The sequence below is a fragment of the Drosophila kikkawai genome, chromosome 3R, assembly GCF_030179895.1.
Source record: "Drosophila kikkawai strain 14028-0561.14 chromosome 3R, DkikHiC1v2, whole genome shotgun sequence".
Classification (NCBI taxonomy): domain Eukaryota; kingdom Metazoa; phylum Arthropoda; class Insecta; order Diptera; family Drosophilidae; genus Drosophila; species Drosophila kikkawai.
In genome coordinates, this window is record NC_091731.1 from 19152653 (window position 1) to 19179961 (window position 27309).

At 43.2% G+C, this 27309-nt stretch overlaps 6 protein-coding genes across 16 annotated transcripts in view; 1 reads left to right on the top strand and 5 right to left on the bottom strand.

The window, feature by feature from the left end:
• Positions 1-876, top strand: part of btsz (bitesize) — a 57004-nt gene extending 56128 nt beyond the window's left edge. For 3 of the 6 annotated variants that reach the window (XM_070287267.1, XM_070287268.1, XM_070287269.1), the window contains exon 13: positions 56-875. In XM_070287267.1, the coding sequence (XP_070143368.1) occupies positions 56-207 (152 nt within the window). In that variant the 3' untranslated portion in view covers positions 208-875. Of the gene's footprint in view, positions 1-55 lie in introns of all 6 variants that reach the window. The other 3 variants (XM_017167973.3, XM_070287270.1, XM_017167977.3) reach the window with 3 other exon arrangements.
• A 2457-nt stretch (positions 877-3333) lies between these two features.
• On the bottom strand, positions 3334-6077 carry LOC108075507 (solute carrier family 22 member 6). Its single transcript, XM_017167978.3, has 5 exons — positions 5727-6077; positions 5402-5660; positions 4130-4544; positions 3560-4066; positions 3334-3499 (listed from the first exon to the last, which is right to left on the bottom strand). Exons 1-5 carry the CDS (start codon positions 6054-6056, stop codon positions 3334-3336), a joined length of 1677 nt encoding a protein of 558 aa, XP_017023467.1. The 5' UTR covers positions 6057-6077.
• Positions 6078-6687: 610 nt separating this feature from the next.
• LOC108075430 (organic cation transporter protein) lies at positions 6688-9699 on the bottom strand. Its single transcript, XM_017167854.3, has 5 exons — positions 9293-9699; positions 9121-9237; positions 8656-8809; positions 8170-8593; positions 6688-7791 (listed from the first exon to the last, which is right to left on the bottom strand). The coding sequence occupies exons 1-5, from the start codon at positions 9629-9631 to the stop codon at positions 7146-7148; spliced, it is 1680 nt and encodes a 559-aa protein (XP_017023343.1). The 5' UTR covers positions 9632-9699; the 3' UTR covers positions 6688-7145.
• Positions 9700-10310: 611 nt separating this feature from the next.
• On the bottom strand, positions 10311-12584 carry LOC108075417 (organic cation transporter protein). 2 transcript variants are annotated; one of them, XM_017167842.2, is made up of 5 exons: positions 12484-12584; positions 11995-12431; positions 11626-11884; positions 11144-11561; positions 10311-11083 (listed from the first exon to the last, which is right to left on the bottom strand). In XM_017167842.2, the coding sequence occupies exons 2-5, from the start codon at positions 12325-12327 to the stop codon at positions 10414-10416; spliced, it is 1680 nt and encodes a 559-aa protein (XP_017023331.1). In that variant the 5' UTR covers positions 12328-12431; positions 12484-12584; the 3' UTR covers positions 10311-10413. The 2 variants fall into 2 exon arrangements, with proteins under 2 accessions (XP_017023331.1, XP_070143436.1); XM_070287335.1 differs by having other exon boundaries at positions 11995-12560.
• Positions 12585-13130: 546 nt separating this feature from the next.
• Positions 13131-13561, bottom strand: LOC138928725 (uncharacterized). The gene is made up of 2 exons (XM_070286243.1): positions 13389-13561; positions 13131-13322 (listed from the first exon to the last, which is right to left on the bottom strand). The coding sequence occupies exons 1-2, from the start codon at positions 13509-13511 to the stop codon at positions 13131-13133; spliced, it is 315 nt and encodes a 104-aa protein (XP_070142344.1). The 5' UTR covers positions 13512-13561.
• Positions 13562-15213: 1652 nt separating this feature from the next.
• Positions 15214-27309, bottom strand: part of jvl (javelin-like) — a 59378-nt gene continuing 47282 nt past the window's right edge. For 2 of the 5 annotated variants that reach the window (XM_017167944.3, XM_017167946.3), the window contains exons 2-6: positions 22719-23272; positions 22380-22656; positions 21837-22315; positions 20080-21766; positions 15214-16620 (exon numbers count right to left, since the gene is read on the bottom strand). In XM_017167944.3, the coding sequence (XP_017023433.1) occupies positions 16084-16620; positions 20080-21766; positions 21837-22315; positions 22380-22656; positions 22719-23272 (3534 nt within the window). In that variant the 3' untranslated portion in view covers positions 15214-16083. Of the gene's footprint in view, positions 16621-17241; positions 17732-20079; positions 21767-21836; positions 22316-22379; positions 22657-22718; positions 23273-27309 lie in introns of those variants that run through there. The other 3 variants (XM_017167945.3, XM_070286932.1, XM_017167947.3) reach the window with 3 other exon arrangements.

The following is a 27309-nucleotide window of genomic DNA, read 5'->3' on the forward strand; positions in this document are numbered from 1 at the left end:
AGGAACACCCTTAAGAGAATCCTAGTTATTAAATTGTGGTTTCCCTCCCAAACAGGTCGCAGCTATGGCCGTCAGGTGGAGTGGATGGATGCCACCGGCAAGGAGCTCTCCTTGTGGCAAAACATGCTAGATCGTCCCAACTTTTGGGTGGAGGGCAGCTTGGTGCTACGCTCCAGCTTGGATGGCATTCGAGCCACTTTGCCATAGGAAGTTTGGAGGAGCAAAGAAGAGCCACTGACTCGCAGTTAGGATGGCACAGCAACACTGCATTGTATTGTATTGTATTGTATTTGTATTAATTATGCGATAATTATCAATTAGCGAACACAAAAACTCTGAGAAGCATTACTAGCGCCGTAAGGATAAAGGCAGGAACGACCAGCACTTACACAAGTTAGAGTTAAGTGTGTCAGAATGATGATGATGAAGATGATACTCGAATACGGCGGAATGCGGCGATGACGCTGCAAAAAGTAGACAAAACAAAGGCAGAAAAAAAAAAACTATAAAAAACAAAACGTTATCAAGTTTATGGCACTAATTGTAAGCGCTATTCTCAGCTACTCGATGCAGATAAAAACCATGAAAAACTGTAAAAACCACGATGAGACCCAAGGTTGGTCCGCCTAGATATTAAGCGAGTTTGTATGTGTGTTTTTTTCCCCACCTCTCTCCCCCCTGAGAGAGGCAATCGCAATTCGCATACTGTATGCACTAAACTACGATTAAAAATTACCCCTAAACGTATAATATATATACTAAATACCTAGTTAAATCGAGGCATAAGCTTACCGTGTACAACTCTATCCGTAATATTTCGAATACGAGAAATACAAATGACACTTTTGTAAATGCTGCAATTTTTGGTTTATTTTCCACTTTTTTGTTTCCTAGATCCTAAGGTGAACTACATGCATATACATATACCTATTCCGACGTCATACATATCGCAAACATTGTGCAAATCCAGCAAAGCTTCAGCTAAACTTAACTTAACTAAACTGACTAAGCAATCAATGATCAATCAATTCCCACAGCAGCCAATGATATCACACCTCTCCCTCCAATATCTGAGTATTGTGGAATTTACGAATAGTGTGTACTGAAGATGCATTGTTTCAGAGAAATCACTTTTAAGAATACAACAAACGAGTCTTATGAATGCTTTTGGTGTAAGTGGATATATATTTACCCTGAACGTGAATATAATGCGCATATAATATTTAACGTTGAAGGAATACATACTTGTCAACAATTTATAGAAGATGTTTTTTATAAAAGAAAATTGCTGAATCACTCGTTGCCTAAATACCGCTTGTCTTTTATACTCGATGTTTTCGAAACACACACACACCACACACAAGTAATACACACATGCCTGCAAAAATTCGATGATGATCTACTCCAACACGGCAGTCGATCAAAGGAGAGATGTGAGCATAGAATACTTTCTCTAAATCAGCATATGATAAATGTCAAACAATAAGCAGCAAATATTGCAAAAGTAAATGGTATTTAGTAGCATAGAAAGCCCAGAATAAACATATATACACGATACTAACATAACTCTACCCGCGAATAGTTCATAATCTAAGGTTGAAGCGTTTGCTGTTCGATTCGGCTCTCTAATCTAGCCATAAATTCGTTGAGAGCCCAATCGCACCCACACACACCCCTAATATATAGTTATATTATACAAGCAAAATGCATATATAGTCATAATTTTTTCCCTCTAAAGTCTTCAGAATGTTTCAATGTTTACTACATGTATATTTTTCTACTACTTACTATGTACTACTTACCACCTAAAAACCAAGTATATCACTTACCTTAGGGACTCGCAGGGACGACAAGGCGCTGTGTTTTAACAGCAGCCACCCCTTGGGTTCCACTAACTCACTTACTCACTCACTGAGACGATGGTGCTATACTCGAATATATAGGATACTCGCGCCCGGTCTCAGGCAGCGAGGTCTACGAGGACTGGGGGAGATCGATCTTTTTACCTTTTTACTGTGTGTACATGCATTTCGGATTCAACTATTGTGAACTAGTGTTGATTAGAGACCTAGAGAGGACGATGCAGACTCCACACCTACCTACTTTATACATATACATCTACTGAGATACATACTTGTAAACCTACTATAGCCCCTTTACAAGCGACGAAGCGATCGCATTCCCTAGTCTTAAGCCATTCAAAAGGGAATATATTTGTTACTTGAAGACCTTAGCGATAGGTTATTTCTATAGAACGTTTTTCGACGCTGCGAGGTCAGTCGGACGGAATAATAAGGTTACCAGATATATCGGAGGATATCGGAAGAGAGAATATTTATGTACCCATTGTATTTGTTAGCATTCGCCAGAATTGCTCATAGAAAAAACCCCCCAAGCTAGATTATTATCAATGTAAGCCCCCAAGGAAAATATGTTAGGCCAAAGAGCCACGCCCCCAAAAAGGAAAATTACACTGTTGCGTTAATGTAGAGAACTTTTTTAGCGAATACACACTCACACAAAAAATATACATAGTAATGGACGAAAGACGCTGCGGTTGCCTTCCTATATAAACATATGGTAAATCTATGTTGTTTCATTGATAGTATCTATCCTGCATCCCAGTACTGCCCTAGGAACAATCTCTGACTCCCTTTTATATCATGTTAAACTGAGTAATTAAGTTGATCCTTCCGCTAAACTAAAAAGCAATCGGTGAATCGTTGCCTGTCTAGTTTCCAATTTTATAATCTTGCGGCAACCGGCGACATTGGCCCTAAATCACTTCGTCTGCGCTAGACTTTACACTTAGATTTAAGATTAAAGAGAACGGAGCTGCTTGATATTGAGTTTAAAAATTCAAAGATTAGAAATTGCATGCCAGAGTTTGTAAGACTTTCTAAGGAGCAGAGTAGGAGGAGGCCGATCAAGTTGTAAGCGTTATGTTTATGGCATTTAAGCGTTACATAATTACAAGAGTTTACATAACCATTTACAAGATACAAAATACAAGATACAACATACAATATACAACATACAAGATACAAGATACAAGATACTTATGAACCTTTTACTTACAAGTAAGTACTTAATACAACAGCAACCATACCGATACCGATACCGATTGGCTCAATGCTAAGTTGCTAAGTTAAAATTGTGTTACAAAAATTTGTGAACAGCAGTGAATCGATACAAAATAAAGCAAACTTCACATCTATTGACAAATTTCGCAACTATCTCGTGTCTGACTGCACTTTCTTATCCCCTGAGGCAATGTCTGGGTTCAAAAGTCTTTTGGGGAAATACTATGCTTTTCTTTGGCTTTGTTTATCACTACACTTCCGCTTCCGGCTTTGCCTGTCCATTTAGCTGCTGCAGCCTCACTTCCTCTGCCGGCTCCTTGGGCACGTCGTCATCATGCCGGCGCCAGCAGTCGAAGGACAGTATGGACTCATCCTTGCCAAAGGCCTCGCCATCGGCCAGGGTAATGGGCAGTTGCCTGTTGGTATAAAAATGTAAGCTCCAGAAACCTCTCTCGGAAACTAGTTACTCCTCTCACCTGTTATTCGTCTCCGGCAGCATTAGGACACAAATGGACGCCGACATGAGGAGCAGGGCCAGGATGAGGGATGGAGCTGCCGCCAGTTTGGTGCCCAGGTGTATGAGATAGGGCGACACAAAGGAGGCTCCTGCCGCGGCCAAATGCACGGCAGCAATGCCGCGCGAGCGCACACAGGTGGGCAGCAGCTCTGAGGAGAACTGCGAGGTCACCGTGTAGCACATGGAAATGCCTAGGCGCATGGGCAGGGCGAAGGCTAGCAGCAGGGTCACGTTATGCTGGGCCCCCTCCGTGGATAGGGCCACGCCAAGGGCGCAGGACAGCAGCCCAGTGCAGAGCATGGCCAAAAAGGCCGTGGCCTTGCGTCCCACACGACTCTGCAGGAGTCCTTGGATAAATCCAGAGGGTGGCACCACCACGGCAAAAAGGGAGAAGACCACAAACGGCGACAGGCCCAGGCCCTCCACATTCCGGGAGATGGTATTAAAGCTCAGCGAGGTCAGCATGCTTAGGACATAAAAGGACAATAATAAAAATCAAATAGGAAACCAAAGAGAGTAGTTTACTCACAAAGTAATCACCACCAGCAGCGATGTCTTTCGAAGATTGGGAGTCCGCAGTAGATCGATAATTCCTGCCGTCTGCTCTGGTTGATTCGAAAGTTTTCTCTTGACGATGCAGTGCCTCCTGAAGGCCTCAAAGTCGCTTGCCGGCACTTCCTGTCCATTAAAATGAGCGATATGCTTTAGCCTGGCTATAGCCCCCTCCACATTGGTCCTTGTAATTAGCCACTGGGCGCTCTCTTGGACCACAAAGTAGAACAAAGCCACCACCAGCTGGAGCAGGGCCGAGCAGGTGAGGTAGATGCGCCAGTTGCCGGCCAGCACAGACAGCCAGGGAGCCACCAAGGCGCCCAGGCAGAAGCAAATGCCCAGAGTTCCACTGATGGCCAAGTTACGCAGCTTGGGGGCCAAGTATTCCAAAACTTGAAGAGGGAAATTGGAAAATATATATTAGTTTGGAATTTTTTTTAGGAAACTTTTAGATTTAAAAAAGGTTTAGAAGAGCGGAATGGTAATAGATATTAAATATTTAATAATAAAAATGCCTGACAAAGTTAATAATAATTCAATTTCTCATTAGAAATGCTATTTCCAAATATTAAATAATATTTAATAAAATAAATAATATAAAGAAGATAAGAAATACTAAGAAATGACACATTACAGGATATAATTAACATTTTCAGGGTCTACATTAACATTTTTAATAGCCGTTTTCTAACTTAACTACCAAAGAGATATGATATACTAATACAAATGATTCATTTCTTGTTATTTTTTAAGCAATTAAATAAATTTTTGTTTACTTGGCATGAAGTCATGGGAAAACAAAAAATACTTGATTATTTTACGTGACCCTAAAACCTTTAAAAATCATCAAGTTTTATATTTTCTCAAAAATTTAAACTCTAGTAAGATATGTAAGCACACGCTTCTACGTAAATCCAAAACAAAAGATGACAAAATAAACCAAAGTTAAACTGAATCAAAGCAGTTGTTGAACCTCAAACTCAGGAATAAACAAAAATGAATCCCTTAATGCCACAGATAAATCAGACAGCCATAAAGGTAAGTTTTCGAAATCAAAAATAACCCTCCAGATGTTCATAACCTTCTGTAAACCCAAAACTGATGCGTAACTTGGTAGGTCTTTATGGCAATCATTAGGAATACAAACTGTTGTTGACTCTGAACTGTGTGTGCCAGTTGAGGTGTGTGTTTGTGTGTGTTTAAAAGCTTTCCCCAGATCTACACAAGACTCGAGATACCGTGTGCTTACCCAGAATAAACATCAGATAGTAGTTAGCCGTGGCAGCGAGACCAGAAATGCATCTAAAGATGGCAAACTGCACCAGGTTGGAGGCGTAGGTGGTGAGGAAGTCGCCCACGAATCCACACTGGTTGGCTAGTATTACAGCCCGCACCCTGCCGATCTTGTCACCCAGCATCCCAAACGTAAAGGTGCCCATCAGGGAGCCGAGGAAGAAGAGCGACTGTCCGATTCGCGCCTTGTACGCATTCTGACAGACCCAGTTGAGCTGTTGGAAGAGAAATTATTTTTAGTCTCAAGAGATTCTTGTAAAGGTTACAAGCTGCCAGCTTACCTCCGCATTCATACTGCGAAATCCGTAATCATAATTGTATATCCAACGCTGACAGGCCTCCGTGCTCACCGTCACCCTGTCACCCTCTATGGTGTCCAGCCGGGTGCAGGAGGCCTCCTTCCCAAACGGAGCATAGATAGCCGCAATCTCCTCGAAGCTCAGATTCGCTAGCTTCTCATGGTAGCACCAGTGCTGCGGCACGAACCCGATTATGTTTTGCGAATAGTAGTGCACGGTGGTGGTAAAGGCGATGTAGCCGAGCAGCAGAATCATCAGGTACTGATAGCGACCCGCATTGCCGCACTTCTCCAAGATCTTGTCAAAATCCATGTCCCCCAATGTCGTGCTCTCGCTGAGATTCTATTAAGACTAAACGCTCGAGCAACCATTCCGTGCGATCCAATCCGATCCGAAGCGACCACGAAACGAGGCGAAAGAGTGCACGTTGGTCTCCGTCTCCGTCTGCCTCGATCCGCGATAAGATTGTTTTGGGGGCGGCTTATCGCCGCACAGCGGGTCTGCTCAAACGAGAACGCTTTATTATATTAAGTGAACTCACTCATTCACTCCAATCTAAACAAAAGCCGGCGGCGTCTCGCGAGAAGGAAGGAAGAAAACCTTCTTCTCTCGACTGGAATAGATAAACACTCGCGTGGTGACCTCTGAAATGTGAATCGAATACACAAGTGAATGGACTCTTAATAAACCCGAAACACAAAGAGCCGCCCCTCTTCAAGTGCATAAAAGGTCAAGAGTGAGCTCGGATAAAAGCATGAATGACACGCCAGATTCGTCAAAATGAACACGAACATACCCTTGATTGGAATGTAAGTATTATTTTAGAGAAACTTGAATGGAATTTTTTTGGATTAGTAACTAGCAAGATATGCTGCAGCATGCAAAGATTAGAATGGAAAGGCAAAACATATCTAATCACTTTTGTATTTAATTCTTTAATTAAAATATTCCCTTAAAGCATAAACAGTTTAAAAATAACTAAGAAACATATAAACAAACCCGCGCATCAAGTAATAAAAATCTTTCATATACACTCGCCAGTTTTCTTAAATAAACCGATAGCAGTAATAGTTATTACCAGTCTTTCTCGCAATTCTTATTGTCATGTTATGTACGCCAGTTAATTATGCCCATTATGTTGTTATTAGTCTACGTTTTTTATGACCTAGATAAAGCGCTCTCAGATCTGCTATCACTGGTCTTAAGACAAAAACATCAACAATTTATAATAGGAGGTAATTATAAAACATAAATCTATTAGCTCGTAAGTACGAATAATTAGGACAAAATAAAGTCATAACAAAATAATAATTATTTGGTTAAATTAAATGCATTTGAATTACTTTCCAAAATCAATTCGAACCCTATCAAAATGGGAAAGCACCTACTAAGTGAGTACCCTTAGTCCGCCATCAGCTTCTCGTTGGTGCCTTCGGCCTTGAGATCATCCTCCTCCGCCTCCTCCCTGGAGCGTCGCAGAAAGTCAAACATCCGCTCGCCCTTGCCAAACTCCTCGCCCTCGGCCAGGCTCATGGGCAGCTTCTTGTTTCGCGTCTCCGGCAGCAGCAGGCAAATCCAGGCGCTGAACAGCAGCAGCAGGCAGAGAATAATTGAAGATGCTGCTCGAAAGTAGGTGTCCAGATGCAGGATAAATGGCGAAAGGAAGGAGAGGGCTGCGCCCGCAACATGAACCACAGCCAGGCCACTAGAACGCACGCAGGTGGGCACAAGCTCGGCCGATATCTGCATGGTGGCTCCTGAGGTGACAGAGATGCCGAAGCGAGAGGCCAGCATCAGAGCGACCATTACAGCGACACTAGGCTCCCGCCAGAGACTGAGCAATATGCCGCTGGCCGCAGTAAGCGCTCCAGTTACGGCCATGCTGGTCACTGAGGTGAACTTGCGGCCCAAATGACGCTGGGTGAGGATCTGGACGATACCCGAGGGCGGCAGGGTCAGAGCAAACAGGCTGAACATCACGAAGGGCGACATACCCAGACCCTCCACATTCCGGGACATGGTATTGTAGCAGAGCGTGATTATCGTGCTGCCAAGAAAATTTACGAGTTATTCAGATATTTTAAAGCAAACTAGTTATGAAATCAAGAATTTGCTATTGACATGGAGAACAATGGGATCTGAAAAGTCGACCTAGAAGCTTAATCTTAAGTCTATTATGGCACTATTTTTGCTAGCTTATTCCAGTTTGGGATTTACGGTTTAAATATGCTTTTGTTATAAAAACTTTTTCATAATAAAATATCACTCTAGTATCTTAAATATGTATGTTGGGGTTACACCTTTGTTTGTAAAAATTAGAAAATTTGTTTTTAAAATTAAATAGATCCTAATTTATGAATTCAAATATATTTTCTTTAACTAGAAAGCATATATAGCACCGAAGAAGCAAAGTTTTTCTACTCACAACACAACCAGCACGTAGATGAGCCTCAGACGCAGCCTTGGAGACTTGAGGGCATCCACAAGGCGCGCTTGCCTTTGCAGGGATATCCGGCTATTAGCCTCCGATGCTTTCGACTTGCAGTGCTGCCTGAACAACTCGAAGTCCGCCTCGCTGACCTCTCGCCTGTTGAACTTGGCCACGCGGCGCAGACGCAGCACAGCACCGTCAATATCATGGCTTGTGACCAGCCACTGGGCACTCTCTTGTACCAAAAAATAAAAGCAAGTGACTAGAACCTGCGGCAAAGCCGACCAGGCCATGTAGTAGCGCCAGTTGCCCAGCCAGACAGCATGCCACGAGGCACTGATCATGCCCAGGCAGTAGAAGATGCTCATGGTTAGGTTTAGGCCCACACTCCGCATCGAAGGCGACACATACTCCAACACTGGGATGGGGAATAGGTAGTTTTCAGTAATCAAGAACTATAGATTTATGGCCATAACATACCCAGAATGTACATAAGATAGGCGTTGGCCTCGGCCGCCAGACCAGAGGCAAAGCGGCTGGCCGAGAAGGTCACCAGGCTTTGGGCGTAAATGGTGGCCGAGTCGCCCAGGAAGCCACACCAGTTGGCCAAAACCATGGCTCGAATGCGTCCAATCTAGACATATACGCCGCCGCGCCACGCCGCCGCCGCCGCCGATTTTTGCCTTATTTGACGCGCCGCCGCCAAATTATGAAAATAACGGCGCGCCGCGGCGCGCCGCTGGTGCGGCATCGGCGCAGCTTCAGCGCGGCCTTCAGTGTCATTGTTCTTTATAAAACTTAAAAAAAAAAAATAACTCATTAAAATGGCCTTTTTGCCTTATTTGACGCGCCGCCGCCGCCGGTTCTTTCTGACTACTACGCCGCCGCCGCCGAGTCATTTTGACCTCTACGCCGCCGCCGATGCCTTTAACCATCGGCGTAAACCTCTAGTCCAATCCTATCGCCTAGGAGACCAAAGAGCAAAGTGCCGCACATGGAGCCCAGGAAGAACAGGGATTGACCCACACGGGCCTTGTAGGCGGAATCACAGACCCAGTTCAACTGAGGAAAATGTACAATTTTAGGTCAGGAACTCTCTACTATAGTAGCCTCTTACATCGGCATTCATGCTCCGGAATCCATGATCATAGTTGTAGATCCAACGAGTGCAGGGCTGACCGCTCGCCGTGGCATTCATCGAGTCCCAATCAATAGACGCCAGTTGGGTGCACGAGGGACTCTCAAATGGTGCGTAAATAGCGGCGATTTCGGCATAGCTTCGATTCTCCAGCTGCTCGTGATAGCACCAGTGATCGGGCACGAAGCTGATGACGCTCTGGGCAAAGTAGTGCCGGGAGACGATGAACATGAGCAGCCCGTAGAGAGCCAGCAGCATGTACTGGTAGCGATGGCAGTCTCCGCACTTGCCCAGTATCTTCTCAAAGTCCATGGCCATGGATGCAACGGAATGCCGTGGAGTTAGCTCGTCCGCCACTCGTCCCGTCGTCGTCGTCGTCCGCTCTCTTCTGCTGCCACGCACTTACTGCCAGCCAGCCCAGCTGCGCTCTGGGTTTCCCAATCCGCTCCGAATAGTTAAGAGCGGCGCGTCGTTGTGAAAGCTGATATTGTGGAGTTGAATAGTTGGAACCACTCTGGGGGCTCTCCGCGGCTGATAAGTGCCTCAGTCGCAGCATTCGCCGCACTCGCCTCAGATGGCCGAATCGAACGCACGATTCCCATTCCGATTCCGATCGTAACTTAAACGTATTGATTTAATTATTATGGCTGATAAGCGGCTCTACCATTCAAGAAATATACAACTCTGTTATTGCTAATTTATACAGATAGCCGATCTTAAAGACAAGGCAGTGGCATGATTATTCTCAGGCATATTGAGTTTTTTTGGGCATTTTTATACCAAGACTACAGTTGAAATATTAGGTTTATGTTCCAAAACTTTGCCAATTTATATAAATTTATATTGTTTAGTTTTTTAACTTATATTTAGGTATGTTTTCTATATTTATCTCTTTTATTTTTCCTACGTAACATTTCACATTTATTACTTCCTGTGATTCCGATTTATGGAAACTCCTAATGCATAGCTAATGAAAGTTTATTGAAACCATAAATAATACTAACTTATCGTATATTAAAAAGTCAGATACGAACAGATTGCCATATTTGTGGCTTATGGCCCGAAATACATTAAACAGATAACAGAAATACCCACTTTAATCAGGATTTCTGTGATTTTGTCATCAGAGTATCTTCCTCCACAGGCTTGGTGCTCATCTCGACCTCTGTTGCATTGCTCTCTCCCCTCCGGAGGTTGGTCAGAAAGTCAAAGATGCCCTCTCCACGGCCAAACTCCTCACCTTCAGCCAACGACATGGGCAGCTTCCGGTTGCGCGTCTCCGGCAGCAGCAGACAGACATAAGCGCCGGACAAGAAGAGTAGTCCCAGGATGATAGAGGGAGCTGGCTTAAAGTACGTGCCCAGGTGCAAGATGTACGGTGAGAGGAAGGAGGCAGCAAACCCGGCCACATGCACCACGGCCACACCCCTGCCGCGTACGGAGGTGGGGATCAGCTCTGTGGAGAACTGCGAGCTGGCGCCATCAGCAATGGACACCCCAAATCTGGCAGCCAGGGTCAGGCCCACCAAGAGCACCACGCTCCGGCTGCTGCCTTGGGCTATCACCAGGCCAGCGGCGGCGGCAAAGAGGCCGGTGATGGTCATCCAACTGACTGAGGTGGCCTTGCGCCCGATCTTGTCCTGGAGCAGGCCCTGAAGATAACCAGAGGGCGGTAGGGTCAGGGCGTTAAGCGAGAACATGACAAAAGGAGAGATGCCCAGACCCTCCACATTCCTGGCAATGGTGTTGTAGCAGGGTGTGATTATGATGCTACAAGAAAATAGAATAATAATATTAATTAGGGACCTTGAATCAACATTAATTACTCACAAAATAAGCAACAACTTAATGGCAGTGCTGCGCATGCGTGGCGTTTTGAGCATGTCCAGCAGACGGACATTAGTTTGCTCCGCCTTGGCCTCCTTGCGGTAGTGCTCCTCGCAGTAGCTGCGGAAAGACCTGAAGTCTTCGTCAGCCACCTGGCGGCGATTGATCTTGGCCACACGCTGCAGGCGTCGAATGGCTCCGTCGATGTCATTACGTGTGACCAACCACTGGGCGCTTTCCTGGACAAGAAAGTAGAACAGAGTGACCAGGAGCAGCGGCACCGAAGAGCAGGCGAGGAAGAGGCGCCAGTGACCCACCCAAACGGCCAGCCAGGAGGCTCCTATCAGGCCCAGGCAGTAAAAACTACCCAGGACTGTGTTGAGACCCACATTTCTTAGTGAAGGCGAGACATATTCGAGAACTGGTAAAGTTAATTAAAATTAAATTAATTTTAAATGAAATAAAAGTCTTGGCCAGTTACTTACTCAATATATACATGAGATAGGAGTTGGCATCGGCCGCTAGGCCAGACACAAAGCGGCTGATCGAGAATGAAACCAGATTCGTGGCGAATATGGTTGAGAAATCGCCCAGAAAGCCACACCAGTTGGCCAAAATCAAGGCCTTAATACGTCCAATTCGATCGCCAAGCAGGCCAAAGACCAGAGTTCCACAAACCGAGCCCACAAAGAACAGAGATTGGCCCACTCTGGGCTTATAAGCCTCATCGCAAACCCAATTGAGCTGGAAAGGAACAGTTAAGAGATATTATGTAATTTATAAAATTATTAAGCTCAGTTTTTATTAATTGTTTTGAAGTAAATCAACTCAACTATTTAAGTAAATCAACTCACCTCCGTATTCATACTTCTATACCCAAAATCATACTTGTAGATCCACCGACTGCATCTTTTCGAGCTCTGCGTGTGATTCCGCCCATTCTCATCTATCCTCTCCAGTCGCGTGCACGAGGGCTTCTCAAACCCCGAATAGATTGCCTCGATCTCGGCGAAACTGCGATTCTCCAGCTGCTCGTGGTAACACCAATGATCCGGCACAAAACTGATGACGTTCTGCGAGAAGTAGTGCATGGATACGACCACCATTAGGTAGCCGTAGAGCGCCAGCAGCAGGAACTGATAGCGACTGCTGTGGCCGCACTTGGCCAGAATCTCCTCGAAATCCATGCTGACGACGATATTCGATTTTTGCGGCCTCCAGACTTCAGCGGCGTTGGCAATGTTGTGGTGATAAGCGCATATCTGAGAAGGGGTCTGGCCTCTACGGGGAACTGGAAATGGGACTGAAACAGAGACCGGGACGGAGAGCAGCTAGCTAATCACCTGCCGGTTCTCAGAATCGGTTTATTGGTCCCCGGCTCCTGGGTGTATCGAACGCTGTTGAAACCCGTTCCGCCTGTGTTCTGGTGGCACGGAGCGCAAGCTGCCAACTGGTCATGAACCGGAGGCGGAGACCCACGGCTGAGTGTTGCTCGAAGAGAGAGGGCTGCTTACATGAGAGTAGCACTTTCCACTCTCTTACTCAATTATGTGGCATTTGAAAAAAGCTACTTGAGCACCCCCGAGAGGGAAGAGCGAAAAAAGCGTTTCGGAAATTCGCACTGCATTTACAAAATTTGAATTTCAATCAGCTTCAATTTCTGCCACTTGGCGACCATTAACAAAGTTTCAATGGCTTAATTTTGATTGATTGATACAAAAAAATCTATCAATAAGTCTGAATCACTTTTTGCTGTTGAGGATATCATGCAGGATAGTTCCCTTTTGTCGATGATTTTTTTACTTAATTTTCATTTCATTCAAGACGCAAGGAACCTTACTTCTTAATTTCGGATCTTGTCTTCTTTGCTAACAAATTTTGAAATTAACTTTGCAACTTAATTAAAAAGTGCTCCAGTTTCTGAAGCTTTATTATTTCTTTATTGTTCTGATAAAAAACTGCAATAAATTACTGATTTTACTTTGTTATTTTAATGTTTTGGATGTTTGTTATCCTTTCTATTAGCAGCAAGAGGTTTCAGGGTTGAAGGGGTTTCATCCACATCCCAATCCGCATCCACAACCTCACATTCCACATGAATTGGTGCGCCATCGTCAGTGGCCTGTGGACCCTCGGGATATGCCAAATCCTCATCCGCAGGAGGGAGCGTCCGACGGATTGGCTTCAAGTAAAAATGAATGAATATAAATTAAAATGGAAATTTAACAGGATCACGAAGAACACTTACGTGTCCACGGCGCTGCTGCGTGCTTCGTGCCTGGTTTGGCCGTTGCTGCCTACGGTCGGCACTGGCCATTCCCAGGACAACGCAGGAGCAGATCAGAAGGATAAGAGCGATTTTCGGTGACATCTTTAGTTTGACAACAGAGACTGAAAGACACTATGCTGAAACTGAGATTTCGATCCTATTTATACCAGTCAGTAAGCGTTATCAGTGCTTAATATTTATATCTGTTCTTTCTTTTTTAAAAATGGTAATATTTCGTTTCTTAGAATACTTTTTACGACGGGGTCAGGCGGAGCAGTTCCCAATATTTTCAATACTCAGAATTAAGTGTCAGCGAAAGGTCAATGATCACATACCAACAAACTTACATATTTGGGGTTTTAGAAATTAGTTCATAAAACATAGAAAATATAAATGTACTTATTAGCCTAATTAAAATACAATATATAACATACCATTTGTAGTCCTCGTGCTTGTAACATTGAACTAAAAGTCATCGGGAAATGACCAAAAATTAACAACTTATGCCGTGTCAGGAGTCATTTCCGACCCTATAAATCATTTACATACATATATTCTTGAACATCACAACAGCCGAATCGTTTTAGCCATGTCCGAAAGGAACATTTTTTAGGCATTGTTTTAAAATTATATAAGGGGTTATAAAAACTAACACAGCAAAGCTTTCCGAATTGATATCCATGCATTTTTGGTTTAGTTATGAACAATTTCAAGTATCCAATTGCAACCTGCCAGGATATCCAAATTTGTATAAAGAACAAGATAAAATTAATTAATCATGAAGTTAACGCCCTTTTTACAGTTGTAATTTTTGGTAATTAAATCTTAATATTTGAGATACGAAAACTACAAAAAAGTGGTTTTATCTTGTATTAAAGATAAACTAACAAATAAATATGAATTTCTATTTTCTATGTTTTAAGATCTGATGTCTAAAACCCGAAATATGTAAGTAATGGCATGTGAACATTGACCCTTCACTGACTCTTAGTTCTGAGTATTGAAAATAATGGGAACTGCTCCGCCTGACCCCGTCGTAAAAAGTATTCTAAGAAAGAATCGATTACCATTTCTAAGAATGATATAAAAATCGGGCACTGATAACGCTTACTGACTGGTATAAATAGGATCGAAATCTCAGTTTCAGCATAGTGTCTTTCAGTCTCTGTTGTCAAACTAAAGATGTCACCGAAAATCGCTCTTATCCTACTGATCTGCTCCTGCGTTGTCCTGGGACTGGCCAGTGCCGACCGTAGGCAGCACCGACGCCGGGGACACGTAAGTGTACATAAGTGTTTTTCGTGATCCTGTTTAATTTCCATTTTAATTTGTATTCATCTATTTTTACTTGAAGCCAATCCGTCGGACGCTCCCTCCTGCGGATGAGGATTATACAAATCCCGAGGGTCCACAGACCACTGACGATCGCGGACCAACTAATTGTGGCTTTGAGACTTTGGTTGAAACCCCTTCAACCCTGAAACCTCTTGCTGCTAATAGAAAGGATAACAAAAATCCAAAACATTAAAGTAAAAACAAAGTAGTTATCAATCTGTAAATTTGAGAAGTTATTTAAAATGTAAATAAACAATATTTTTAATCATCTAAAATAATTGTGTATTATTTTGTGGAGTATATGGAATATTTACAAAAATCTAAGAAAATATTTAAATGCCATTGTATTTTTTTGAGAGTAATTTCCCTAAAGCTTTAAGCTAATAATAATACATTTAAAATATAAAAAGAGTCATACTTACGCTTTGCTTACTCCAAACATGGACTTATAAAAAACTCATTCAAAGTATTTATTTTTTATTGCTTTTATTTTAGTTTTTTTTTTGTTTTCTTTTATACGTGTTTATCAATTACATTTGCTGTTTAGATGGATACATGTCTACATTTGCTGCTTTTTGAATATATATATTATTATATTAGCTTTAATATGAATCATAATTAATGGTCTGCCTCATCGCTCCCATGTCTGATCGGATTTATAAATGTAGTAAACGCAGTTTCGTGATAACATGATATAGATAGACCTTATTACATTTGCTTTTTATCTCTGACTTAAGTAGAATACGTACATACACAAGTAGTAGGTATTTCAGAACTGTACATACATACATTAGATGCGATGTGTTAACTATATTTTATTAACAACTAAACTACTTACTTAGCCGGCCTAGTGTGTATCGTAGCGTTTGAGTAAATATAGGCAATAGTGCAGGATAACTAACTTAAGACTCTTACAAAGACGTACATACACACATGCATTCAACTCGATACACTCTAAACTATAGATACAAAGATACCTCACTTGCTGGTAGGATAATAATAAATATATGTAGTCAAAGAAACCATCATCGTATAGACTAAAGCCCTGAATGGTTAACGGGGGAAAAACAAGCAATCACTACCTACGATCTTTCAAATTCAGTCACAATTCATTTTCATTACAATCCGTTCATTGCAGGGCTCCCGGAGCTCGAAATAATACATTTAGAACAAGATACAAGATACAAGATACACTATATACGTCACAGGACACTATACACTACAGCTACATAAACATATGTTCCTCTTTAGTTGCCTTTTGATAATTACAAAAATAAAATGCTTGAAAGAAGGCATAGAAAACCAAGACTAGTTGGGATATGCTCAAGATCCACTTCAATCATCCCACACACTCAATGCTATCGTAGAAGGTCTCCTCGTCCCCATCCCCATTCTCCTCCTGCTCATCCTCCTCGAAATCATCCACATCGTAGGAGATCAGGGACTGCAGGCTATCATCCTGCAGCTTGTGCTGCACATGATGCACCTCAAACAGTTTGGCATCCCTCTTGTCCTTGGGCGGAGTGCCAAACCAAATGGCCACCTCATCATCTCCCTCGGCCATAGTGCCTTTCGGACCAGCACCTTCGCCCCTGCGATCATTCCAGGCCACAGGATCAGCTCTCGCCTCGGTGATGGAGTCACTGTAGCCATAGTCGAAGGTGACCAGAAGATTGTCACCGCCACACTCCATGGAATCGGGCGCTGTGTACTCGGTGTAGTACGAATCGTAGACCGTCTCCTCGGACACATAGGGCAGGAATTCCTGCTGCTTCTGCTGCTGCTGGGTATGACTGCTGCTGCTCGTTTGCCACAGTTGCCAGCCTTGGTTATTGAGACGGAAATTTGGCATTTCAACGTTGCGGTTGACCAAATTCTGAGCATCGCAAGAAAAAATATAGAATAGAATATCAAATCTTTGGTTCAATTTAAAGGGTGCACACAAGCAATGGGAAATGAAAGAGAAATATAAGGACAAGAAAAAGGAGGTTTTAGAACTGCAGTTAGGAACAAAAAAAATATAAAAAAGAATATTTTTAGAGAGATTGTTAGGAGAGAACACAAAAAGTATTGGGGTTAACATAGGCAGCAAGAGCGGACAGCGGTTAGAACCCTCAACCTTGGCCACAATAGTATAGTATATATTTTCTTGGGGTTAGCACAGAGTCAATCAATCAACCAATCAGTTTATGTACAGCGTTTACCTTTAGGAGTCTTGTTTCAGAAATTTGTTTTGGTGTCTTTTTATACTTGTGTGTGCACTCTGCCCATTTGCTGTTGTAGAAAGGGTAGAGGGTCTAGGACTAGGTCTAGATATAGTCTGGGTGGGTCTAGATCTACTACAGAACTACAACAAAATAAAACCCAACTCTGGTGGTGCGGGGTAAGCGAAAGAAAAAGCTGTGGGTTTGGCGGTGTGGGAAATTGGTTTGGATTGGAGTCGAGAGATGGTAGCTTAACCTACTAGGTGAGTTACAACAAAAGAGAGAGACTTACGCGTATAACGAATGGCGGCAAAGTGTGTCTACTTCATTGTCTTTGCTTTTGGCTGGGCGAAAAACAAAACAGACAAACGATCTACAAACAACAGAGGGCTCCAGATTGGAGATCTCGAGCTGATTTTTGGTTTCTAGAGCTGATCTCTGAGCTGGAGAGGATGTATGTACCGGGGGGCGAGGGCGCTGATCCTTTTCTTGTTTGGCGGCCATCACTATTATCTGCGGCTGTCCGATACCAAAAACTCCAGTCCGCATATAATCTTTGTTTTACTTGGTTAGCATTTTGTGTTTCTTTTCTTTTTTTTTGGCATGCAGTCGAATTTATGTATTACCACCAACACGTCAATCAATCAGTCAATCAGTACACCATACATATAGGTAACATCTGCCACTCCTGTCCACCAACTTGGATTATTTTTTATCTCAGCTTGTTAGGAAAAGCGGTTGGTTTCTGTATTTTCACAAAAGGTTTTAGTTACATTTTTTGGGCTGTTTTGTTGGTGGTTTTTTGGGATTCGGTTTCGGTTGTGGTTGGGTTGTTGGTTGGTTTACATATATACATTTATATGTTTTTTTAGCGGGGATATTTTTGGTACGGTCAGTTTTATCGGATATACAAAATACGAGTATATATGTGAGTTATTACAACAGACAGGTTTTGGTTTTTTGTTTGGAGTAGACATACAAATAGGGCGGAAAGAGGCGCAGAAAGAAAAAAAGTAAAAGTAAAAGAAATTACAGCATTAGATACAAATTAATTCAAGTGTGTGATCAACTAATTTGGACTTGTTCTTTTGAGTGTAATTCTTCTAGGCACAAACAAAGCCAAAATGAAGCATTTGATGGCTGCTGAGCTGATGTCCTGCTGGTGGTGGGTATGTGAGAGATGAGAGTGTGGATGTGTGTGGTTAGTTTGGATGAACTTTTAACGAACTTATCATGACATGTGTGGTGGTGTATCCTTATCGACGACCGCAAGCATTTAACTAAACTTAAGGCAAGTCTTTCAAGTCTTCATTCTACCTTCGTAAACAAATAAATTGAAACTTCTGCCTGTAATTCTAATCGGTTTGATATATTTTTACGTAATAGCGTATACGTGGGTGATAAGCCCATCTCCTTCGTACACAAATCAATAAATTAGCCTTTACATTAAGCCCAGTAGTATAGTATAGACTCTAATTTTAGCTTAACATAATTACAAAGAAAAATAATAATAATAATAATAATAATAATGATGCTTAAACACAGACTCAATTAAATAATAATTATTATGCTCACACACTCGCTTTCGAACACAATGAGATATTATTGGCATGCATACTTGAGGAAAATGTATGTACTCTCTCAGCCACAATAATCGTGATTTGCATAATGAATGGGATGTAAAATGATATTATCCTACATACATGCATTGACTTTTGTTTTACTTCATTTTTTCTTTATATATACATATACATAACTATATCGGGGGAATTGTGTGGAATTGCTGATTAATTAAAGCCGGCTACTGAGCACCTAAGGCAACGATAGGCAGGGCAGTGAAAGCTTGATTGGAGGAGGCACCTTTTTCTAGCCAAGTGATACACGAGTCAGTGACCCAAAGCTTTTTCTTGGGACGAGGAACATTGGGATATACTGTTGATATTTGTGAGTTGGACAGGAGAATGATTTCTTACATTTTTGTCGAAAACGCATCTTCATAAAAGCCGACAATGCTGACATGGCAACCCGTGGCTTTAAATATAATTTAAAAAAAAAAAAATTAAACACAATAACAAAATAAACAGAGTACTAAACAAGGTACTCGAAATATAATTTTGAAAATTGAAACAATTTTGAAACAACATGAAATTTGTTTGGTTTCCCATTAAATGATTTGTTGGTGAGTTTCTCTTGCTTTTGTTGTTGAAAAAAAATACAAAATATAAAGCAACCAAAGGGGAAACATCAACAGAAGTTCAACAATATTTTGTTGGTGAAAGTTGATGTTGTTGTTAAAACAATTAATGAGGTTAGAAAACCAATTTCGCAGCTTTTAAAGGCTGGTAAAAATAAATAGGTAACTCGACAAATGTTCCACAATGATTTCTTGGTGATTTTTTAGTTTTAATACTGGTTTACTGCTTGTTGTGAAACAAAAAATTACACAATATATTTTAACAAAGGGCAAGTGTCTAATTTTTTGACACGAAAACATCAATAATGATTTCACTATGATTAGTTGGCGAATGTTGATGTTGAAACAATCAAGAATTTTACAAACCCAATTTCATTGCACAAAACTAACAAACCATCAAATCTTCCACAAAAATACTTTAGTTTGGAAATTAAATACTATTGTGTTGTTGAAACAATCACAAACTAAAGAACATTTATCAAAGAGAAACAGAGATATTCAATTTCCTTGCTTTAACACGATCGATATTTGGATAATATGTGTGTGTATATATGCAGCTGTATGTGTAAGTAGTGTATATATGCCGTGTGGGTTAATTGTATATATGTATAAATAAATATATGTTTATGCATGTAGCTAATGTAGATATATAACGTATATAGTTATTTATCAAATTTGATGTTCATTGCGGCTCTTGTTTTGATTTCTTTAACTGTAACGAAGATGATGGATTCTTGTGGTTCTTGCTTGTTGTTGTTGTTTCGTAATCGTAATCGTTAACGTTATCGAAGGCATATTAATCGGTAATCAGTAGATATTTCCATATATATATATATATAAATGTATGTATGTTTCGGTATATATTATCAGTAGTATTATTATCATTATAATAGATTCACTTGAACCAACCCAAAAATGTTGATTTGAGAGTGCGTACCTTGCCACTATCACTGTCGCCGCCGCCATAGCTGGAAGTGGGCGTGGTGGCCATGATCTCGCCCTGATCCCGACCGAACGTTCGGCCACCAGAACCCCCCGTCGAGGCACTACTGTACCGCCGGGACACACCGCTGCCGGAGTTCGACGTCGCCGGCGAGTGTGCATTGCGCCGATGATGATACGGCGCTCCCGTACCATTACCGCTTAGCTGTAGATCCTTGCGCAGCGTCGAGCTCAGCTGGGCGGCAATGGAAACGGAGGAGGTGGAGTTGTTGGTGGTGAGGGCGCCCTTCATTCCCTCCGGCGACTGCTGGGCACGTGACAGGGAGTCCAGATGCCGCACCCTCGAGCTGATCGTATCCCGCTTAAGCTTGGGCAGCGGCGAATTCTGGAGGACACGCGGGGACGGAGTCGTTGCTATTGTCGACTGGCTGCGGTTGCCAGTCGATCCGGATGAGTAGGGTGTGGTGGCCAGTGGTATCGACGACGAGGTCGAGCTGGTGCGGCTTGTATTCGTGCTCAGCGAATGATTGGATGCGGACGTATCCGCTCTCCGCAAGCTCTGCAAGTTGCCAGTGCTTCTGCTTAGCGAGGATTTGCTGCCATACGAGGTGCTGGTGGTGGATGGCGGCGATCGTCCCGCCGTGGAAGGTCTTCCCGTGGGCGGCTTGCCAACAAAATAGGCTGCCGCCTTGCTGCCCGGCAGCGGAATCTTGCTGGGCTTACTGGCGCTCCCGAACTTGCGGAAAGCGCTCTGCCGGGAGGACGGAGTCATCGTTCCGTCAAACGGACTCACACCGCCCACACTGGTGCTCATCACCCGTGCGGCTATGTTACTACTGGGCGTACTGCTGCCCACAGGGACAATCGTCTTGTTCGGCGTACTGTTGGGTGTCCGTTGAGCCTGATTCTCATGCTCGTGCGCCGACTCCGTACTACTGCTGTGCTGCTGCAACTCGTCCATGGCCAGCGGCACCATGGCCTTCATGCTGGGCGTACTAATTTGAGTGACTGGCGGGGCGGGCATGGCCGTTGAGGCAGAGTCCACAGAGTCCGAGACTCCGCGACGACTCAGCATCAGCGTGGTGGAGGCCGAGGAGCGATTAGTCTCGTAATCATGCTGCGACGAGTGTAGATACGAGTTGGTGGTGCTGCTGGTGTTGGCCTGCAGGCGAGACTCCACCAAGCGCAGCTGCGCCTTGGTGCCCTCCAACTCGATGCTCTTCTCCTCGAGCTGGTAGCGCATATGCTCGAACTCCTCGCTGCTCTTGTCCAGCCGCTTGGCCAGCAGCGTCTTGGACTTGCTGGACGTGTCCAGCTTCTGGGCCAGCACTTGGTTCTGCACGGTGAGGGTGAGCAGGTGACGCTGCAGCTCTAAGACATTCGTCTCAAGAAGAATGGCCGCAAATCGCTTGGAATCGGCCAGCCGGCACTTGGCATTACGCGCCCCCGGCGTGCTGACAATGCCATCAAGGCGACCCAAGGGCTGCTGCTGCTGCTGCTTCCTCGTTATATCACTGCCTGAGCTTTGATGGAATGCTTCCTGCGCTGGCTGATCGAAGACGACAACCGGCTGGAATGTGTTGTTGCTGCTGCTGCCTTGACGACTTTGGCCGCCGTTCGAGAGCACCGTGTTGGCTGAGGATAGAAAGTTGCGTTGACTGGAGTACTCCGACTGGCTGCCACTGCAAAAAATAAAAATTACACATATTATTTCTTAATTTTTTCTTTACACTTTCCTTTAAATTTGCTTACCTAGAAGAGCTCTTGCTTTGCTGCTGCTGCTGCATCTGCTGCAACTGCTGCACCCTTGAGCTCAGCTCCAGCTTCTGTGCCATCGCCAGCTTTAGCTGGTCCTCGAGATCCTTTTTCACTCCAATCAGCTCCTCCACCTGATCGCTCATCTTGGCCGCCTTAATCCGTCCGGTCAGCGTTTCCGCCTCCATTTCGGCCAGCTTGCCCAGCAGTCGATCGCGTTCTTTACGCAACTGCTTGATATCCTCACGATTCAGTCGCTCCACCTGCTCACGGAATTGTTGCGGCGTCATTCCATCCTTACCCGTACCCTTGCCCTCGCCACCTGCCTTCTGGGCATCACCCTGCTGGCGCTCGTAGCTCTGCAGCTGCTCCACCTCGTCCCGTAAGCGATTGGACTTGCGATGGATGACATCCAGCAGGTTGAGCAGCTCATCGTCCGATTCGGCACAGCTCAGGCGATTCGCTGCTATGGCCACCTGTTTATAATTGAAAGTCCATTAGAAAAATATTTAAATGAAGATTAAAATTAAGAATGTGTACCGTCATAGCACCGTTGGTGGAGGAGGCACTATGGCCCTCCTTGGAGGAACTGGTCTCCGTTGAGAATCCGGAGTCTTGGACAACGCTGCCGTTGTTATTCTCTCCGCTCTTTGGCTCTTTCTTGCCGCTGTGCGAATTGCTGCGGCTGCGTGTCAGCGACGAGGACGAAGCCTCCGCTCCAGAGGAGGCGGCAGCTGCCGACGAGGCTGACGACGTGGACGGTTCCTTGTGCGATAGTTTGCGCTTCATGCGTATGCCCGGCTCCCATTCGCGTCTGCTGAAAAATATTTAAAATATATTTATTATTGGAACCTATATAAATATAGACCCAAATCTCACCTGGTGGCTAACGAGGAGCTGCCGCCACCCACCGAATGACTGCCACCCATGGCCCCCACCGAGGAGGTGGGCGTCGTGGGTGTGGCGGACATGGAGGCCATTTTGTGCTTGAGATCGGGAAACGTTTCAATGACCAGATCCCGGAACTCCAGCAGGGCGCCCACCTCATGCTGCAGCTCCTGTAGCGACTTGGTCTGCTCGCTGTGAATATGATGGCTCCCGTAGCTGTTGCTATACGGCGTATGGTGGCTCAGGTGGTGATGATGGTGCAGATGATGGGGATATGTGGCCCCCACCACCACGGTGGCCGTAGGCGAGGCGGCGGAGACAGTACCCACCGCTGTCCCGCTGGCCATCAAATGCGGATGATGATGGGCGGCACTGCTCATCGGCAGGCATTCCATGGCCCCGCTGGCCAGGTGAGAGGTGCGCAAAGGTCCGTTGACGCTACCACTTCCACTTCCGATCCCGTTACTTTGACTATGGTGGTGGCTGATGCAGCTTCCGTCCGTTTTGCTGATGCCATGCGTTGCGGGTATTTCAAAGGCTTCATTCTGCAAAAATAAAAATGAAGAAAACATGAATTAATTATTTGGTCAAGGAATTACATTCTAAAAGGTAACTAAACCTAAAACTCTATTATGAATATTTGCTTGGATATTCTTTATTTTTTCCATCTTTAAAAGGTCAGGGTTCAACCTTAACCTTCGCTTTCAATTTCCCAACAATTAGTAAACCATAAATTATTATAATCGAGTTTATCCCTCATTGAAAACCTTTGTAAGGTGGGCACCTTATTCAATTTGTGAAAACATTGAATATTATGAAATATTCTATGGCTCATTAATTTACATAAATGATTTCCCAACACTCTAATTTATGTCTTTTCAACCAATACTCGCGAGGAGATCACGCACATGTAAGTCGACTTAAAACCAATGAATCATTGTTATTTGGAATTCGATGGTCAAGTGCGATGGGGCCCCAAGATCAGTTTACATCGCCACAAGTCATTATCGCAGAGCTTTACATAAGTAAGGGTCGCCGTGGGACTGATAATTACTCGAGAGAAAACATTGCGTTGCATCGGTTGAATTGAATCCATCATCGTCTGGGTGTTGGTGGTGCTCTTGTGGGGCAATCGATGCACCACTGGGGCTCGGGAGCAGTGCAAACGATTAGTGAATGACACACAAATTATGATTGATGAATTGCAGAGTGCTCGCAGCTCGGAGCGCCCGCTGGCCGGCGACCCGTGGAGAAAACTGTAGCAAAAGTGCAGCTTAATGCAGCTTAAAGTCGCAGCAGCAGCAGCAACATGCAACATCTGTAGCTGCAACACTCTACAATCGATGCAGCAATTTGTGACAATCATGCTGTGTGCTTGCTTGGCCCAGGCCGTGACTATTCGCCAAGTCAACGGACTGAGAGCCAACTTCAAAATCCAAACTCTAAACTAGAACAGGCCGCAGATGGTCGGTTCAAGTAAAAGTAGTTTTTCTTTTTGTATTTTTCTATTTATCTATGTTTCCCTCTTTTCTGGCATCTGCTCTGGAAAAGAAACGGGAACCTACAGAGAAAAAAAAAGCTAACCCAGATATATTATTTATTCTTTATATAGTTGAAATAATGTTTTTTATAAAAAGTTAGAATGTTTTAAAGAGATAATCGAGAGCCATCTCTTTGCTCATTAGTATCTCTTGCTGATCAATATTAACATTAAGCTAGAATATCACTAGATTACTGCTAAACCCAGTTGGGAATTCTAGTGTTACGTTAGCAGTAAGCAGCCCCAATGCTGCAGAGGCACTTTAGGGGCTTCACACTTCACTCAGAGGATATAAAAAGTTTATAGATATGTTAAAAAAGAGCTAAAATGTCTCGCAATATTTCATAAATACATATTTTTCTTAAAATTCAGTCGCTAAGTTCTTCTTTCAATTTGTTAATTATACTCAAAATTAGATATATTACTCTCAAAATGTTTATTTTTTAGTCTCTTTATTTTATTTTATCAAATAATTTCCAGTGTAGTGACGATTTGTTTGTCAACCGGGTGGAAAGCTTTCACTGGACGAGAATGTTTCTCGAGCGACGGCAACTCAATTGATTGGCAAAATACTTTCACATGCAATAAACATAAATTTGCCTGGCAGCAGCGTTGGTTTTGTCGGCCGGCTTTGGCTATTGATCAAACAAACGAAGGAGAGTGCCTCGCACATACATACTCATAGTATATGTGGTCTTTGGCCAGGTTAAAACCAGGCAACTGGGTTGTTTTGTTGTCTGTTGTTCTCGGCCGCCAAGAAAAAGTAAAAGAGAGGTGAGTGAGCTGGGAGTAAGTAAAAAAGAAATAACTCTGCTGATTGCATGCAGACAACACAGCCCGAGAGATGGTCGGAAATGTTGGTCAGCCGCCTAATGGCAAAATCATTGCAAATGAAGCATGAAAATTGGCCCACATTCACATGACATGGCTGCTGGCTGGGCCATTCCCATTATTTAATTGCTAATTAACACAACAGAGAGAGATAGAGGGGAGGCCCAGGAAGCATAACTCATAATTTCATGGCTTGCATAATTCGCGCTGCACTTTTCCTTCCATTTTATTTTTCTGTTTGGGGATTTTGTTTTTATATTTCATAGAGTTTTTTTTCGTCCGACTTGCCTGTGGAGCGTGGCGAACATCAAAGCATGGGAAGTGGCAGAGAAGTCACATTGAAGATCGTGTAATTATATAGCAAAATCCATTGTCAGCCACGAAATTGAAACCGAACAATTCAAACCTCGACTGACTGACTTTTGTCTCTCAACGAAAAGTGGAGAGAAAAAAACCTAGGCTCAATGTCGGTGGACTGTCAACCACTCGAGCATCGCGATTGGCTTTATGATTTCTGAGTTTCATTGCTCAATTAACTCGTGGCTCTGGCCTCTTGGCCCACGGCCTGAAACTAGCCTGACAAATATCCATCTAAGTTTTTCTATCCGCGATGTGCACAATGTGTTTCAAAGACACATATGCAAATCACTCGCATTCGAATGTATAGACTCTAGATACAAGTGCTTCCTTGTCACTCGAAAGAGGCGTCTGTCACTGTTTTCAAGTTGTATCTTCTCAAGCTGCGCCTAGACAGAGATATGAATAGTACTGTTCAAGAGAGGCGTGGAACAGTGGGGTTTATCAAATTTTGGATTTTATAATTAAATTTGGTTTTATTTGATGTTTAAAAACACAACATTTTAAGCCAATTAAATAAGAAATACGCTCATAAATCACATATTAGTTATTGTATCTTTTTAGTCCTTCGAGCCGGATTCTCCAGCACATTTACATAGATATAAACTCCTATTTACAACCTTCTGACTTTAAAATTACCATTCTTATTTAATAAATATATACTCTTGGTTGATAAATTGAAGCCAACGTTACCACTGTGTGTCTCCACTATCCCAATCAACTCCACATCATCATCGCTGGGAGCGTTGTGCCGCCACTGTCGTGGGCGCAAACTATCATCTCGGCGCTGCTGCCACGCATTGCTGATTCTTCGGCTCCTCAAGTTTTATTACTCGTCGCGTCGGCAATTGGGTTGATCATCATGACCGACGGACGGAAAGAAAAATAAAAACTCGGAGCATCAGCTTGAGGCCCCAAAACGCACTTGGCCTGGGCGACAGAAAGAGCCGCTCAATTAGGCTGCCCACCATTCGAGACTCAACTCGACTGCCGTCGGGCACACTAGCCAGCAAGGTTTTTGGGCTTGTCGCACAGCCAACACATCAACTTATAACCCATCCTATACAGGTAGTAAGCACTATACTATATCTATAACTTCCCACCGAAACAGCAGGAGATTTTCCACAAAGCAAGTAGGTGGGTGGAAGAAGAAAATCGCAGTTGGCAGTTCCTCAGAGTGCCAGACACCAAAGCAATTAACAGACAGAAAATTATGGCGATAAATTCAGGCAACAAACTGTTTCATAAATCACAAGAACGTTTGCTAATAGTGTGAAACCCCCGTTTTGATATGGGGCTGGAAATTAATCGGACAAACAATGACAAATGCGAAAACGCTAGTTTCGCGAATTCAACTGTACGTAATCGGTATTCTTGCCATTGTATATTGCTGCTATTTATTTTCTTTGGGGGTTTCGAATGCTTGGCATTTTGTTTTGTTTGTTTGATCGATTTCTATTCGCCATTTTTCTTTTCTTTGAATGGTATTTTCTCTTTTCTGTTACGTATACGTAATATTTTTGTAGAATTTCTAAGCTTCAGCTAAGTGCTTTCACTGCACTCGGTTTGATCTTGCCGCCTTGTTTTGCATTTATTTTCTCTAATCCCAAGCTAAAAAGCTTACATTTATTGTGTTAGCCTAGCAGAAATAGCTAAGAAAATATTTACGAAATATCTGAGTGAATGTAACATGTGTTCAAGAATTTGATCATAAGGCAGCGATCATAAATTTTAAGAAAAACAAATCCATAAAAAATCAAAGACTCTAGACTCCAATAGGCTGATTTTTATGATGGCAATTTTACACACTGAAAGGAATGATAGTCTTCAAGCTGATATTATGAGATAAACTTG